Genomic DNA, 17666 nt, shown 5'->3' on the forward strand with positions numbered 1-17666 from the left:
TGATTGAAGTACTTTGGTAATAGTCAAAGTTCAGCAATTAATAAATTGTACCAAATTTGTTAGCAAAATGCACACATATGTTTATCAAGGGAAAACTTTAAAAGAAAGCTGGGCGTGGTGATGCAGTTTGTAATCCCAGCATTTGTGAGGCTGAAATAGGAAGATTGAGGTTCAAAGACAGCTTCAGCTACTTTATGAGGCCCTTTGCCTCATTAAGTGAGACCTTGTTTCAAATAACGAATAAAAAATAGGGCTGGGGGTGTAGCTCAGAGATAGAATGCCCCTGGATTCCATCCCCATTACTACAAAAAACCCACAAAAGAGTAAATCTTACCAGAGTTAATTTTGGCCTGTAACCATTTTTTCATACATTCTTGGTGGACATACTGTAAACTTCCTGTGCATTTGCATGGCTCTATCAGCAAATTAGATGACGATGCAGCTGCCATCTGACAAATTCTACATAAGTCACCTTCTTCTTCTTCAGAATCCTCTAAAAGGAGGCTGGAAAAGAAGGTACAACAATGCTATCATAACTCATATTTATTGGTCATTCCAAATTATACAAAATCCCAATCTTTCTTGTTATGTCTACTTACTTTGTGTAGAAAAAAGCAAATGGTAACAAAATCAAAATGTTAATAAGTAGTAATCACCATGAAAAACTATTCATTGCGAATAAAAATTGTAAGACTTTATTAAGTAAATGAAATAGATTATCCTATCATTTATATTGAAATGATTTAAGCAAATTTTATCCTTGGTAGCAATTTTTTTTGTACTGGGGGTGGAACCCAGGGGCTTTTCTACCTCTGGGCTATAGTCCCAGATATAATTTGGAAACAGAGTCTCACTAAGTTGCTGGGAGCCTAAGTAGCTAAGGCTGGCTTTCAACCTGTGTGATCCTCCTGCCTCAGCCTCCCAAGCGCTGGGATTACAAGCATGTGCCACGATGCCTGGCTTCTATTCTTTATTTCTGAAACAGGGTCTCACTGAGTTGCAGAGGGCTTAAGTAGTAGCTGAGGCTGTCTACGAATCAAGATTCTCCTATCTCAGTCTCCCAAATGCTGGTATTACAAGCGTGTACCACCACGCCCGGCTAGTAGTTTTTAAGTTCCATATTTCTCAACAGTCATTTTATAAGTAACCCTAAGAGATTTAAACTTATACAGTATCTGAGACTACCTTAAATCCAACGTAAAAATAACATACTTGTACACTCATCATTTTTGTCCCCATCACCCCCAAAATTTCAGACTATTACAATGCATTAAACACACTTAACTCGTGGTTTCTCATTAATATTTTATCATGTAATTAAGTATTTAAGCTGGTAAACATCTTATATTCAGTTATATTAAAAAATTAGTATGGAGATTTAAAACTTCTCAGCTAGGCATTGTGGCACATGCCTGTAAACCCAGTACTTGGGAGGCTGAGACAGGAAGACTACAGATTTGCAGTCAGGTTCTGCAACTTAATGAGACACTGTTTTAAAATATGAAATAAAATAGGGCTGAGGGTGTAGCTTGGAGGTAGACTGCCCTAGGTTCAATTCCACTACCAAAGCAAGAGATGAAAACAAAAAAATTTTATTATGCCACCCCTAGCAATCTTATTAAATTATCCTGATTTCTATAAGAGTAGGCTTTTAAAGCATAAAAATGTTTCCATTATCTTCTGTCCTAACAGGCAAAAATGTGCTGCTTATTTTAAATGCAGAATATTCGTTATATAAAAATAAGTTATTTGTTAAAATCCCTATTACATGGCTTGGGATGTAGTTCAGTAGCAGAATGCTTGCCTATCACAGGTGAGGCCCTGAGTCTGATCCCTAGCATGGCCAAACCAAAAGTAAAAAATATAAAAATCATTATTGCATTTGTCCTCTGCTGGTACAAAATGGGTGCTCAATAAACTAATACTGAATACTCAATAAAATAATACTGAATGCTGAACTGCTTAGTAAGGTTACTAATGGACTTTTAGCAAGATCTGTGGGAACAAAAGATATAAACTATTAGTTGAGTTCAGTGCCTAAACTTAATCAGAGACATGACTGCAAGCATGTATTATTTTAAAAAGTAGAAAAACATGGTTTCTAGCTGAGCATGGTGGCACTAGCTTGTAATCTCTGCATTTGGGAAGTTGAGACAGGAGGATCGTGGTTTGTGGACAGGCTCAGCTACTACTTAGTAAGGCCCTTTGTAACTCAGTGAGAGTTTCAAAGTAAAGAATAAAAATTGGGAGCCAGGCGTGGTGGCACGCGATTGTAATCCCAGCATTTGGGAGGCTGAGACTGGAAGATCGCGGTTTGCAAACAGCCTCAGCTACTAAGTGAGCAACCCCCCCCCCACCCCCGCTGCAACTCAGTGAGACCCTGTTTCAAAATAAAGAATAAAAAATTGAGCTGGGCGTGATGGCACACGCTTGTAATTCCACGCTTGGGAGGCAGAGACAGGAGGATCGCACAGGTCCAAAGCCAGCTGCGCTGGCTTAAGAGACCCTGTTTCAAAAAAAAAAAAAAAAGTATAAAATAGGTCTGAGAGTGTAGCCCAGAGGTAAAAGGATTTTCAGGAACCCCAGTACCAATAAATAAATAAATAAATAAATAAAGTTGCTTTTAAATTTAACTTCATAGTTTATTTTTTATGTGGATGATTATATTTTTCTATGCCTGTAATAATTATACAAGTCCAAAAATCCTCATGTATGAGCCAAAAGGAACACACACACAAATTCTTGCAAAAATCCAAAAATTAACCAGGTGTGGTGGCCCATGCATGTAACCCCAATACTTGGGAGGCTAAGAAAGAAGGACCACAGGTTCACAGCCAACCTTAGCAATTTAAAGTTCAATAAACTAATGTTCTGCCCTGTTTATAACATTAGATTTAAATTAACCTAACCTTCATGGTAAGAGTTAATACATTCCTCAGCACACAGATTACATCAGAAGAAGTTGCTAAATAGGTGAACATTAAAGCTAATAGTATCAAGGTAGAGTAAATCTCTTTCTACAAAATAGAAAAAATAAGTATTTTTAAAAGGAGGAAAAGAACAGCCATATGGTAAAAAAAAAAAAAAAAACACCATCCTATAAAAGGAAAAATGAATACAAAAATAAGAAAAAAAATAAAGGAAAAATGGGAGTACAGTAACCTAATGCCCAACATCTCAGAAAGCCCATAAAACTTCCTTTACCACAAGAACTGGAAATGAACATATTTTCTTAAAGTACAAAAATATATAAAAAGCTATGCTTCCCAATAATTCCTAAACATTAAACTTCTATGAAAAAAAATACCTCCCCAATTTTAGTTTTTATAGATGTTGTTTTCCTACAGTATACTTTATATATAGTATTCTATCCAGTTTTTTGTTTGTTTCTTTGGGTTTTTTTGGTATTGAGGATGGAACCCAGAGGTTTTCTAACTCTGGTCTACACTCTCAGACCTATTTTATATTTTATTTGGAAACAGGGTCTCACTAAGTTGCTGAGAGCCTCACTAAGTAGCTGAGGCTGGCTTTGAACCTACGCGATCCTCCTGTCTCAGCCTTCCAAATACTAGGGTTACAAACACCATGCCTGGCTCTATCCAGTTTTATTGCAAAAATTATTGTAATAGAAACTAGAATAATGTAAAAAAAAAATTGTCAAGCTGGGAGTAAAATCTTTGGTCTTTCACCTTTTTATTTTTTTTTTACTCTTATCAGTAAAATTTATGCAATGTTCAAATGTACAAAAAATTTCCTCTGAACAGAATTATTCTAGACCCTGAATTTAAAATATTTCTGTCAATAAGCCCTAGCACAAAGAGTATTCAGTACATACTTGGATTTAAAAAAACAAAATAAAAATTTTATAAATCTAAATATTACTTCACTCCACTAAATAACTTAAGTGAGAAAGCAAATGGTAAACAGTTCAACTTAGTAAAGGTTAAAAGAAATTTATTAATTTTTTATTTTTTTATTTTTATTTATTTATTTTTTGTGGTACTGGGGTTCCTGGAAGCCCATCTAGCTTCGGGCTACACTCCCAGACCTATTTTATATTTTTATTTGGAAACAGGGTCTCCTAAACCAGCGCACGCGGCTGGCTTCAAACCTGCACGATCCTCCTGTCTCCGCCTCCCAAGTGCAGGGATTACAAGCGTGCGCCACCATGCCCGGCTTAATTTTTTATTTTTTGATGGTAGTGTGGATGGAACCTAGAGACCTTCTACCTTCAGGCTATGCTCCCAGACCCATTCTATTTTTTATTTGGAGAGCCTCACAACTTAAGTTGCTGAGACTGGTTTCGAGCCTGCAATCATCTTGTCTCAGCCTCTGAAGTACTGGGATTACAGGCATGTGCCACCAGGCCTGGCTCACATTTATTATTAATTCATGATCACTTGGTTCCTCTTACCAATTCCACTTAGCAGGAGTCTAATGAACAAATAGGATAAGATTAAGATTTCTGTCTCTAGCCGGGTGTGGTGGTGCCCGCTTGTAATCCCAGTGCTTGGGAGGCTGAGACCGCCTCCCAAAGCGCCTCCCAAAGCCTCTCTTTGACAGGTTCAAAGCCAGCCTCAACTACTTGGTGAGGCTCTCAGCAACTTAGTGAGACCCTGTTTCCAAATAAAATATAAACTAGGTCTGGGAGTATAGCCCAGAGGTAGAAAAGCCCCTGGATTCCACCCTAGTACCACCACCAAAAAAAAAAAAAAAAAAAGATTTTTGTCTGTGTGTACATGTATAGCCCAAGTTAGTTTAAAAAAAAACAAAAAACAAAAAACCTTTAGATAGCTTGATACAATCCACATTGCCTACCTCATTATTAATTCTCATCCATTTATCTGTGAGATGCCACTATCATATGGAAATAAATGTTAAGAAAAGAAATTTTGGATATCAATGTTAAAAGAAGCCATTTTAGAAACAAAAAGTTCTTTCTCCAATTTGCTCTAGCTTTACAGGCTTAAGAGAAATGTTCAAATTTACCTCTCTTTTATTTTCTGTAGTTTTTCTGGATCTCTTGAAGGTGCACTTTTAGCTTTATCACCTTTTCCATCAGCTGAATTCCAACCTGAAGGAATAATATCTACAGTGATCATGACATTGTCGGCCAAGTTACTTCCAAGTGATGGGGGGACTGCAAATCGGAATAAGGAACCAGGAAGAATCCCTGTTATTCCTGCATTTCTTCCACCTTGAGCTGAATCTGACATGGAGCCACCCATAGAAGCACTGCTTGATGCTCCAGATGCTTGTGGTCTGTTGGCAGATGCCCCAAGGGAATCACCCTGTGCTTCAAGATGAACTACTTCATTTGATTCTCTTCTAAAAATATGAGATCTAGATGGTATATCAGAAGTAGTTATCCTTGAAGATTCATCTCTTCCCTCTCTCCTCCTCCTGGAGAACAAAGGTGTACATCTGTTTCTAAGTGAAGAGGATAACCATGGTCCTGTATTTCTACCTTCAGTTTCCTGGTTTAAATTTTCTGAATCTGGCTCAGAGCTATGATTTTGGCTAAGAGGTGATAAACCCCATCTTCTCCTAAGAAATCGAAATCCCTGAGAAGCTTCAGATGCCCTATTATCGCTCACTTCAGAAGGTGATGTTGCATTACTCCGAGACTGTGAAGTTGTCAAGACTCTTGGAGAAAGGTAAGAATTTTCAGAACTCAATGGCCTTGTATTCAAGGAATCCTGACTGGATCTTCGTGAAAAAAAAGTAGATGACATGCTAGAAGCTATACGTGACAGCAATCTTCTGGTTGTGCGCCTACCTTCATTGTCAGAAGATTCATGAAATGATCTTTGAGATGAACCAATCCTTTCTGAACTACTTATGGTTGGGGTTTCATCTCTGCTTGAAATATAAGCAAATCCAGGGTGTGTACTACTTCGAATAGATTCTGATTCTCTTGAAGAAAAATTTGATCTTAAAGAATTTCTGATGGAGTCCCTATAACCTGGTACTGTTTGATGTTCAGAAGGCAATTGGCGGTTTGTGGATGATGTATTCAAATGTAAAGTGCTCACTGAGTTTTCTTTTGGTCTTGCTCCCAGTGAATAGGCAGGAACTCTGTCTTGAACATCTATTTTTTGAAAGGAAGGAAAGGTAACAAATTATATGAAATAATTTGAGTATTATTAAATTTGCATTTATTAGTGACAAAATGAAACAGGTTCAAACAAAAACTACTTCCTTATAACTCCTGAGCTTAACTATTACTAGAGAAAAATGTAAATGCATTTCTCTTATTCTTATTGGTAAGACCTAGCACTGCTACATAAAGTCACCTTACAAATAAAAAGAAAAAACTTATCATGAATGTGTGAAAAACTAATAAAGTTAAAGCATTCAAATTACCTAAAAATGGATGCAGTAGAAGGTTCTCTAAATAGCTAAACTGATAAATTTTAAATAGACCAAGTAACACAATATAAATGATTCCTATAACGATTAGAAGCAAAATCAACCCAGGGAGATTGTTTTGGAGATTCTTCTTTGAGCAATAAATATTAAAAAGCTTATTTTAAGCAAATGGAATCAACCTTCTAATATTATTTTTGTGGTAGGGGTTTGAATCTAGGGATACTACCACTGAGTCACATAAACAATCAGTATTTTTTATTTTGAGACAAGGTCTCCCTATGTTTCCCAGGCTGGCCTCAAACTTATAATCCTCCTGTCTCAGTCTCCCAAGAACTAGGATTTTACCCTTCTACTTTTATGACAAAACCTGGCTAGTAGCTAAAAATTTCTCTAATTTTTTATATTTTCTTTCTTCGTGTGTGTGTGATTGTGTGTGTGTGTGTGTGTGTGTGTGTGTGTGTGTGTGTATGGTGTAGAGATTAAACCCAGGGGTATTCTACCCCCAAATCATACTCCTTGCCCTTTTTTACATTTTTAAGTTTCAAAACAGTGCCTTCCTAGATTGTTGAAAGTCTTGCTATGTTTCTGAGGCTGGTCAGAAACTTGTAATCCTCTTGTATCAGCCTCCCAAGTACTGGGATTATAGGCACTGCCACCATGCTGGGGTTACTTTTAAGTTACCAGCAGTGGTTCTATTCAATGGTTGTTCATCAGACACACTTTTGCTTTTTGGGGGAGAGGGGTACTGGGAGGATTGTACCCAGGGACATCCTATCTTCAAGCCACACTCCTGGCTCTTATTTTGTGTGTGTGTGTGTGTGTGTGTGTGTGTGTGTGTGTGTGTGTGTGTTTTACTGGGGAAGAAACCCAGGGGCATTCTACTTCTGAGCTACACCTCCAGCCCTATATTTTATTTTTTATTTTTGAAACAGGGTCTCACCGAGTTGCAAAGACCTTCACTAAGTGGCTGAGGCTGGGTGCGAACCACAATCCTCCTTGTCCCAGCCTCCTGATATGCTGGGATTACAAGCATGCGCCACCTCGCCCAGCCCTCCTATTTTAAACATTAAAACAGTGCCTGTTAAATTGCTAAACTGGCCTTGAACAAAGAATCCTTCTGACTAGCCTCCCAAGACTAAGAGTGCTGCAGGTTATGTGCCACCATGCTTGATCATCTTTGCTTTGCATGTGCGCAGTATTGTAGAGACTGAGCCCAGAAGCATTCTACCTCCAAACTACACCCCCAGTCCTATTTTATTTTGAAAAAGGGTCTCGCTAAATTGATGAGTCTCATTATTTGCCTAAGCTGTCCTCAAACCTGTGGTCCACCTGTCTCAGCCTAACAAGTACTGGAATGACAGAGGTGTGGGCCACCACACCTGGCTCACTTCTGCTTTTTAATACTGACTCAGCTGAGTCAGAATAGGGGTTTGGCATCTGCGTATTAAAAAATATGCCTTAACTGGAGGTTTCAATCTTCAAATTGGATGGGAAGCACTAAAGGACTCCTTTGTAAAGAATACTCAACCTTATACCTAGGGTTTTTTTTTTTTTTTTTTTTTGTGTGTGTGTGTGTGTGTGTGTGTGTGTGTGTGTGTGTTGTTTTTTTTTTTTTGCGGGTTATGGGATGGAACCCACGGGCATTCGACCTCCGAGCTACACCTCCTGCCCTATTTTTTATTCTTTACTTTGAAACAGGGTCTCACTAAGTTGCAGAGGGCCACACTAAGTAGCTGAGGCTGTCTGTGAACCGTGATCCTCTGGTCTCAGCCTCCCGAATGCTGGGGTTACAAGTGTGTGCCACCACGCCTGGCTCAATCTTATACCTAGTTTTAAAAGCTACAATAATACTGTGCTAAACAAGGAACCTCAAGAAAAAATAAACTGTTAGAGGGCTAAATCTCTGTCCTGTTCTTCCATTTCCCCTTAAAATTAGAAATTATTGATAGTGTCTACGAAAGCCTGTCTACTTTATACTTTCCTCTAAATCCAGAGATGTTTTCATTTGTCTTAAGGCATTCAATAAGACTACTTAAAATAATCCAAACTTGTAAATCAAAATATATTTTATCCCATGCAAATCGAACTTAACTTCTGCCTGTGGTTTTGAATGTTGATTAGTACATTTCCCCTTCAGTTACTTAATGCAAATGTTTATTTTTTAAAAACTTAACATGTTATACAAAAGTAGTTCTAAATTATACCTTTAAAATGGTGGTTTCAACATTCAGTTATTTAAAAATTTATTTAAGAGTAGTTCCTTATTAGTATATATTCCAGGTAAAATCACATTTGACTAATTATCTAGTATGCTATATTAAAATACACATTCTTAAACAATTTAAACAAAAAAACCTAAAGACAGATAAAATATTAGCACTCGTGTATATCTGCTTTAAATTGTTTACTTTTAAAAAAACAACAAGGTAATAGAAAACATTTTGCAGGCTGGCGAATGTGGCTCAGTGATAGAACATTAATATGCTAGAAGTCCTGGGTTTAACTGACATCACAAAGAAAGGGAGGGGAAGGGAAGGGGAAAAAAAAGAGTATAGTGTTTTTTTTTTCCTGAAATTATCATAAAAACATAAGATTCAACTTCATTTATCTGTTATTATTTTAATAACAAAAATTAGATAAGCTATACTTAATGTAGTTGATACATACATGAGGAAGTTGTGAAATCACCACTGCGGTGACTATAATCCATAAGATTACAAAAGGAGGAATCTGTTCTCCTCTCCAAATCTCTCCTTTCTCTCATTAAGTCTGTTCCAAATGAACCAAGTACCATTGATGAAGATCTAGGAACTTGACTGTGCCTCCAAGAAGAATCTTAAAATTAAAGAAGTTTTATTTTAGAGAAAGCTTTCAATATTTCTGATAGTAAATCTTCAGTAATGCAAAGAGAGGTTTACTGTTATTTGTTGTGGAAATAATTGCATTGAAAAACAAAATTCAGCAAAACATAAGTTATTCACTAATCCCTTACAAATTTTTCTTACTCAAACAATTCTTTCGAGGGAGGTATGTACTGGGGATTGAACTCAGGGCCTCACAAATACCATGGGCCTCACAAATACCATACATTAAGCATATTATTTTTTGGTAATAGCACTGGGGATTGAACCCAAATGTATTCTACCTCTAAGCTATACGTAGAGCCCTTTTCCTTTTTATTTAGAGACAGTATTGCCAAGTTACTATGTAGCCCTTGAACCTGTGATCATCCTGTCTCTTACCCATGCACACTACTCACTACCTACTCTTAATATCCTTCAGATGGGTAGTATCTTTCCCATGCTATATTGCTTATACTAATATAACTGGCAATAGAGTAAGCATTTTAAGAACTTTACCTCCAACTGTGTTATCAAAAGTTTTCTCTCCTTTTATTTTTATTTATTTCTTTGGTGGTACTGGGAATGGAACCCTTCTACCTCTGGGCTACACTCCCAGACCTATTTTATATTTTATTTGGAATCGGGGTCTCTTAAGCCAGCGAGGCTAGTTTGGAACCTGCGTGATCCTCCTGTCTCCGCCTCCCAATCCCAGGGATTACAAGCGTGTGCCACCATGCCGGGTCGTTTTCTCTCCTTTTAAAACAATTTCAGAAGCGAGTGTGGTGGCGCACACTTGTAATCCCTGTACTTGGGAGGCCGAGGCCAGCCTCGGCAACTTAGTGAGACCCTGTTTCAAAATAAAAAATAGGGCCAGAGGTATAGATAGGATATAGGTTCAATCCCCAGTATGGCCAAAAAAAAAAAGGAACTATAAGAACAATCATGCAACATTTTGGAAAAAGGGCTTTAGTTCAAATGCACATAAAATTACTTTTATAAAACCTTCTTACCCGATACTGCATTTAAACCACTTCCAACATTTCTCCCAGCTGAGGTAGATGTACAGTTTGTACAGGAAAGTTTGGGTCTTTTTGAATCATGATCCCGTTGCTGGTTTTGTGATCTTGAACGTGCTCCCTGAGTTATCTCAGACTCATTATACCACGTAGACGGAAATGATGATGCAGATGCCGATGCTGATGTAGGCTGCAAGTTAAAAAGTTTTTACAAAACAAAATGTATGCATCCAATATTTAAATTTTCTTTATTTTTTGTGACACTGAGGATTGAACCTGGGGTCATTGTACCTCTGAGGTATACTCCCTGCCCTATTTTATTCTTTATTTTGAAACAGGGTCTCATTAAGTTATAGAAGGCCTCACTAAGTTGCTGAAGCTAGCTGTTCCTGTGATCCTCCTGTCTCAGTCTTCCAAGTATTGGGACTACAGGTGTCTGCACCACCACACCAAGTCCCCAATATTAAACTTAACCTAAAACACTCTAATAATTTTTTGTGTGTGTGTGGTACTGAGGATGGAACCTACCGAGCAATACCCCGAGCCCTATTTTATATATTTTTTTTGACAGTACTAGGAATGGAACCCAGGGGGTTCTACCTCCAAGCAACACTTCCAGCCCTGTTTTATTTTATTTATTTATTTATTTTGGTGGTATTGGGGTTCCTGGAAACCCTTCTACCTCTGGGCAACACTCCCAGACCTATTTTATACTTTTTATTTGGAAACAGGGTCTCTTAAGCCAGCACAGCTGGCTTCAAACCTGTGCAATCCTCCTGCCTCCACCTCCCAAGCGCGGGGATTACAAGGGTGCACCACCACACCTGGCTTTATTCTTTATTTTGAAACAGGTCCTCACTTGAGTTGCAAAGGGCATAAGTAGCTGAGGGTGTCCGCGAACCACGATCTTCCTGTCTCAGCCTCCCAAAAGCTAAGATTACAATTGTGCACCACCACCCCGGCTTATTATTTTTTGAAACAGGGTCTACATAGCTGAGGCTATCTGCGAACCATGATCCTCCAGTCTCAGCCTCCGAATGCTGGGATTGCAAGCATGCACCACCACACCCAGCTGACAATGCTATAATAAATTTCAAAGGGACCACTTATTCCCCAAAATACCAATTTTCTATCATGTGGGGTTTTTTTTCCTTAAGAGTTTATTCCTTCCCACCTATTTATCTCTTTACACTATAACTGTATTTTACTAGGCTATTAATCTAGATCGTGTTTTCTTCGTAACTGTATTATACACTTGGTAATTAAACACTGAAGAGTAAAACTACACAATAATTTTTCCTTTTTAAATACTTCAATTTTTACAACTACTTTCATGTTAACTGCATGTATATGCATGAATTTACTTTCTTGGAAACTATACTTGAATATGGTAGATCAAGAAAAAAGATCACTGGATCTTTTAATTCTTGAGAAAACATCCTATACAAAACATGCAATAATACTAATCCCCATAGAAGATGGTATACAAACTAAAAAAAAGGTAAAAGTAACTTTAAAAAGTACATACATGGAGTTGAGGTATAGCTTAGTAGTGAGCACTTGCCTAGCATGCCTGAGGTCTTGGGTTTAATCCCCAGAATCACACGCATACAAAAACAAAAACAACAACAAAACAGAAAAAAAAGATGATCATAGTTTTCAACAATGGTGCTAAAATTTTAAAGATGAAGTGAAAGAAATACTAGAAAGATTAATAATAGGTGGAGCCCAGCTTAAAAATGGCAGAGAACCAAAAGACATTTAGGAAATCAATGTTTGGAACTACCAAAGAAACAACTGTACCCAGAAGGCCTGGATCCTTAAACTCAATTACATTACATACTAATCACCAAGTGTGATGGTTCACACCTATAACTTGTTAGGCTGAGAGGAGGATAGCAGGTTTGAGGACAGCATCAGCAACTTAGCGTGACTGTTTCAATATAAAAAATTAAAAAGGGCTGGGGGTTTTACTTGGAGGTAACATGCTCCTGGGTTCAATCCCCTGTACCAAAAAACAAAAACACAAATTACATACTATGTAACAAGAAGAAATCTTTTTATCTTTCTGAATTTCACATCCTTTACCCATGAAATTATACAAGTATCTGTCCCATTTAAAATTAAAAATAAGAAATGTTCTACAGGATGTCAATCACCATATATAATGATTCCATATTTAATCCACAACACTGCATTGACATTCAAGCACTGCCCCTGAACCTCCTACTTCACTAATTACCTGAGATAAAGGAAGTTTTATAAATAAAAAAGCTTGCTGAGCTGGGCATAGTGGTACATGCTTGTAATCTCAATTCTTGGGAGACTGAGACAAGAGCATTGTAGATTTGAGGCCAGCCTCAGCCATTGAGTGAGACCCTGTTTCAAAATAAAGGCTAAAAAAATTGGGCTGAGGATGTAGCTTAGAGGTAGAATGCCCCTAGGTTCCATCCCCAGTACCATTAAAATAAAAAAAAAGCTTTAGAAAAATTTTTAAATGATCTCTTTGACATTGGAAGATCTTTCATTCATTATATTTTGCTGAATACCCATAAGACTGTCAAATGAAACTAAATAAATATTAGAGTTAACATAGTAATCATCAAAGGTATATATGGTTAACATGTGAACTGTTATATTCCAGGAAATATTGTTCTAAGTGCTTCACATGTATTTTTCCCCCCTTTTGGGTACTGGGTACTGGGGATTAAGCTCAGGCACATTCTACTTTCAAGCAACACCCCAGCTCTATTTTAGGTTTTATTTGGAACAGGTCTCACTAAGTTTCTGTGGCTGGCCTCAAAACTGCAATCCTCCTATCTTAGCTTCCCCAGTACTGGGATTACAGGTGTGTGCCACAACGTCTGACATGCACTATTTCTTTGAATTAACAATTTGTGAAGAAGGCACTATTACTTTCAAAGAGGAAGCAGACTAAAATACTTTATTCGAGAACAGAAAGCTGGGCATGATGGAACATGCCTGTAATCCTAGTACTTGGGATGGTGAGACAGGAAGAAAAAGGGTTCGATCAGCTTCAGCAACTTAGCAAGGCTCTGAGCAACATCATGAGATTGTCTCAAAATACGTATGTGCTTGGGGTGTAGCTTGGAGGTTGAAAGCCTCTGGATATAATCCACAGTATCCAAAAAGAAAAAGAAAAAAAATAGATGTCTGAGTTTCTAAATCAAAACTACAAAAAGAGCAAGATAAGAAGAGCTAACATATAACAATAACTACTTCCATTATTTATTTTGCTGTACTCGGGATTGAACCCATGGCACTGCATGTACAAGGTAAGCACTGAGCTATGTCCCCAGCCCCCCCCCCCACTATTGCCCAGGCTGGCCTCAATCTTGCCATTACACCCCTCAGTCACCCATGTAGCTGGGATTATAGTCATGTATCACCATACCCAGCTATTATTTGCTTTACAAAAAAAAAAAAAAAAAGTATGGGACATGGTGGTACAGGCCTATAATTCCAACTACTCAGAACACCGAGGCAGGAGTATCTCAAGATCAAAGCCAGACTGGGCAACTTAGTGAGACCTGTCTCAAAATAAAATAAAAAATGAGCTGCAGATATAGGTCAGTGGTAGAATGCTTGCCTAGCAAGCATGAGGCCCTGGGTTCAATCCCTAGTACTGCAAAAAGAAATAACTGTTTTAGAAATTTGAACATCTACAAAACTGATTAATCTTATTGAAATTTTTTTAAGTTTAATTTTTATTTGGCTTAGTTTTAGATATATACAAGTAATTTCTGTATTTTACTTTGATACTTAAATACATTAAAATTCCCAAATAGAGGGCTGGCAGCACATATACATGGTAGAGGATTTGCCTAATGGTGCTAGGTCCTGGATTTCATCTCCAACATGGGGGGTGGGGGGACCAAAAAACTAAAAACTTGAAACAAAATAAATTTGACATTAATAGGTTACTACTAGCATGTTTAGGTGGGATAATTTCATAGTCATTAAAATGTCATTTAAGAAAATTATCCTTGTAAGCCAGGCATGGTGGCGCACACTTGTAATCCCAGCTCTTGAGAGGCTGAGACAGGAGGATAGAACAGGTTCAAAGCCAGCCTCAGCTACTTAGTGAGGCTCTCTGCAACTTAGTGAGACTCTGTTTCCAAATAAAGTACAAAAATAGGTCTGGGAGTGTAGCCCAGAGGTAGAAAAGCCCCTGGGTTCCACCCCCAGTACCATCACCACACACACACACTCTCACACTCTCACACTCTCACACTCTCACACTCTCTCTCTCTCCCTCTCCCTCTCCCTCTCCCTCTCCCTCTCCCTCTCCCTCTCCCTCTCCCTCTCCCTCTCCCTCTCCCTCTCCCTCTCCCTCTCTCTCTCTCTCTCTCTCTCTCTCTCCTCCAGAAATTTGTATTTGGGCTTTGAGCTTTTGAAAATAAAGTTTAAAAACAGAGTATGAATACTACTGTAATATACAAGAAATATTCTATCAAACCCTAAAAGTTAACATAAAAACAAATTTAAACTTTCTGATAGTTAACAAAATAGTGGCTGGTTAAATAAATCTTTTAAATATATTTGAACCTTTAACACCTAAAATAATGATTATTAAAACATAGTAAGCGAATTGATTAAATAGCTAACATTTCTAGTGTTTACCAGGTGACAACCACTATTCTCATTCACTATATTAATTCATTCTAACTCTAAAAAAAAATAAAAATCATTCAGTAATTTGCACAGGTTCACAAAATTGGTCTCAAAACATCTTTTCCTTACTAATAAGCTATATGAAAAAAATTAAAGACGAGTAGACAAAATTTTACATAGATACAAAAAATAATTCTGTACCCTTTATTATCAATAAAGGAATTTCACTAGCATACAAATTATATGAATCTGTACCTCTGACAGATGTATGTACACCTGCCTACCGACAGAACAAAACATATTGCCAGGTGCACTGGTGCTAGCCTGTAATTCTAATACTTAGGCTGAGAGAGGAGGATTGTAAATTCTAGACCAGTATTAGCAACTTGGTGAGACTTTGTTTCAAAATAAAGAATTAAAAGGACTGTGGGTATAACACAGAGGTAGAATGCCTCTGGGTTCAATCCCTAAGCACCAAAAAAAAAAAAAAGAATTAAAAATACTTTATCAATATCACTCAATATTCAAAATAAATCAAGTAAAGACTCGTTAGTAAATTGGGGGTGGAACCCAGAGGCTTTCTACCTCCGGGCTATACTCCCAGACCTTTTGTTTATTTTATTTGGAACCAGGGTCTCACTAAGTTGCTGAAAGCCTCACTAAGTAGCGGAGGCTGGCTTTAAACCCGTGCGATCCTCCTGTCTCAGCCTCCCAAGCGCAGGGATTACAAGCGTGCGCAACCACGCCCGGCAGGAATTTTCTTAACTGAGATTTCATCATACATTAGGTCACATGATATTAAAAAAGAGCAGAAAATTTCACTAATGGATGTTTTTAGGTTCAGCTGCCTCAGAATTAGACTTCTGTACGCTAGGTAGGCATGACAGTGAATGCTTTTAATACCAATACTTAGGAGGCTGAGATAAGGAGGACCACAGGTTCAAAGCCAGCCTTGGCAACTTAGTTATGAGGCTTTCAGAAACCTAATGAGACTCGTGTCCAAATAAGAATATAATTGGGCTGGGGGTGTAGCTTGGAGGTTGAATGCCTCTGTGTTCAATCCTCAGTTATAAAAAAAAAATTTGCAAATTACATGTTACATGATTAGCTATTCAGCCACAAATGCTTTAAACTCAAATTCAAAGATGAGCAAGATATACTGCACTAAACCTACAAATTATTCCTTATGAGATTTATAGCATTTTTCTACAACTATTGTATTTTAATACTAATAAGCACTTTGAAAAACCAACGAGCTGTTTGTCCTAAGGAAACCGAGTAGATAGATGAATCAGTGCAAACACATTGTTAACCATAAAAATAGAACCAAAGGTTTATGTAAAAGGCTGTCAGTAATTTATCTTCAGAAAATGGTTGAGTTGTGAAATTTTTTTGGTTTTTGATGCTGGAAGTAAGAGCCATGTTAAGTACCCACTCTACCACTGAATAAAAAAACCCTTAGCCAAATTGTTAATTTAACAATCACTCAAAATTAAAAGCAAAATACTTAGAAGTCACAGTCTCAAAATACCATTTAATAATCCTTATCCCATAACTACTTAGGGTATAGGCAGAGAAAAGTCATATGAATAAGTAGGCTACCTAGAGAAAAAGGATGCAGATATTGGTCTTTTGACATAGCTTTCCAAGTCATTGGAAAGTATGTTATATAGATCACAATATTTTAAAAGTCTGAAAATCTCAGCTATTTATTATGGTACTACTATTATATTTTCATTACAGGATGCCTCAGATCCAGCTAGGGGTTTTTATTAAGTCTACACATGTGGCCCCAAAACTTTCCAAATAGACTATATACATATATCCCAAATTAAGATGTTACCTGATATTCAGAATCCAATCTAAATGAAGAGTCTCTTGAGTGATAGGTATCACTTAAACTACTTCCTCTGCTTCCAGACATCATGCTAGCACTTAAAGAGCTGGAGGGTTCAACAGAAATTCGTCTTGGAATCCTTGAAGGTTTAGACTCCATTCCTCAGGTTTTCTGTGAAATGCAAATTTCCATTAATTGCCTTTGGGAAAACATGCAAGCCTTTAATTCTAAATCCTACTTAATTATCAGCTCAAATCAAGAATTAACCATGTAAATTAATTATACCCAACAAGGAACTATGAAACTATCACTACCAACCTCTTTTCTTTAGGATATGGGGACTAAACCAGGAAATTCTCTCTTAGCACTTTTCTTTTCTTTTCTTTTTTTTTTTTTTTTTTTTTTTGGTGGTATTAGTGATTGAGCCCAGGGACATTTTGCCTCTGAGCTATACTCCAGCCTTTTTTATTTACTTTTTGCAGAACTGGGGATGGAACCCAGTAACATTCTACCTCTGAGCTATACCCCCCGCCCTATTTTTTATTCTTTATTTTGAAACAGGGTCTCACTGAATTGCAAAGGGCCTCATTAAGTAGCTGAGCCTGTCCGCGAACCATGATCCTCCTGTCTCAGCTTCCCAAAAGCTGGGATTACAAGTGTGCACCACCACACCAGGCTCTAGCTCTATTTTTTTTTTTTAAGTCAGGGTCTAAGTCACTGAGAGTCTTATTAAATTGCTAAAAATGGACTAGAAACTACAATCCTATCTCAGCCTCCCAAGTACTGGTATTACAAAAGTGTGTGCCACCACACCTTACTCAAGCACTGATTTTTATTTTTTGAAAGAGTGTCACTCTAAGTTGCTGAGGCTCGTCTTAAGCCTGTGATCCTCCTATCTCAAGTCTCCCAAATATTGGGGTTACAGGCATGCACCAGTATCTAGCATCACTACCTTGTGGGTAT

The 17666-nt window shown here is 37.5% G+C and overlaps 1 protein-coding gene across 4 annotated transcripts in view; it reads right to left on the bottom strand.

The window, feature by feature from the left end:
• MARCHF7 (membrane associated ring-CH-type finger 7) overlaps nt 1-16862 on the bottom strand; it is a gene marked incomplete at both ends in the record, with an annotated part of 30610 nt that extends 13748 nt beyond the window's left edge. For 2 of the 4 annotated variants that reach the window (XM_080689215.1, XM_080689214.1), the window contains 5 exons: nt 335-504; nt 4990-6091; nt 9040-9207; nt 10226-10421; nt 16710-16862. In XM_080689215.1, the coding sequence (XP_080545341.1) occupies nt 335-504; nt 4990-6091; nt 9040-9207; nt 10226-10421; nt 16710-16862 (1789 nt within the window). The remainder of the gene's footprint in view (nt 1-334; nt 505-4989; nt 6092-9039; nt 9208-10225; nt 10422-16709) is intronic. The other 2 variants (XM_080689216.1, XM_080689217.1) reach the window with 2 other exon arrangements.
• Between the last annotated feature and the right edge of the window lie 804 nt (nt 16863-17666).

The sequence above is a fragment of the Muscardinus avellanarius genome (genome assembly GCF_963383645.1).
Source record: "Muscardinus avellanarius genome assembly, chromosome: 2".
Lineage (NCBI taxonomy): Eukaryota > Metazoa > Chordata > Mammalia > Rodentia > Gliridae > Muscardinus > Muscardinus avellanarius.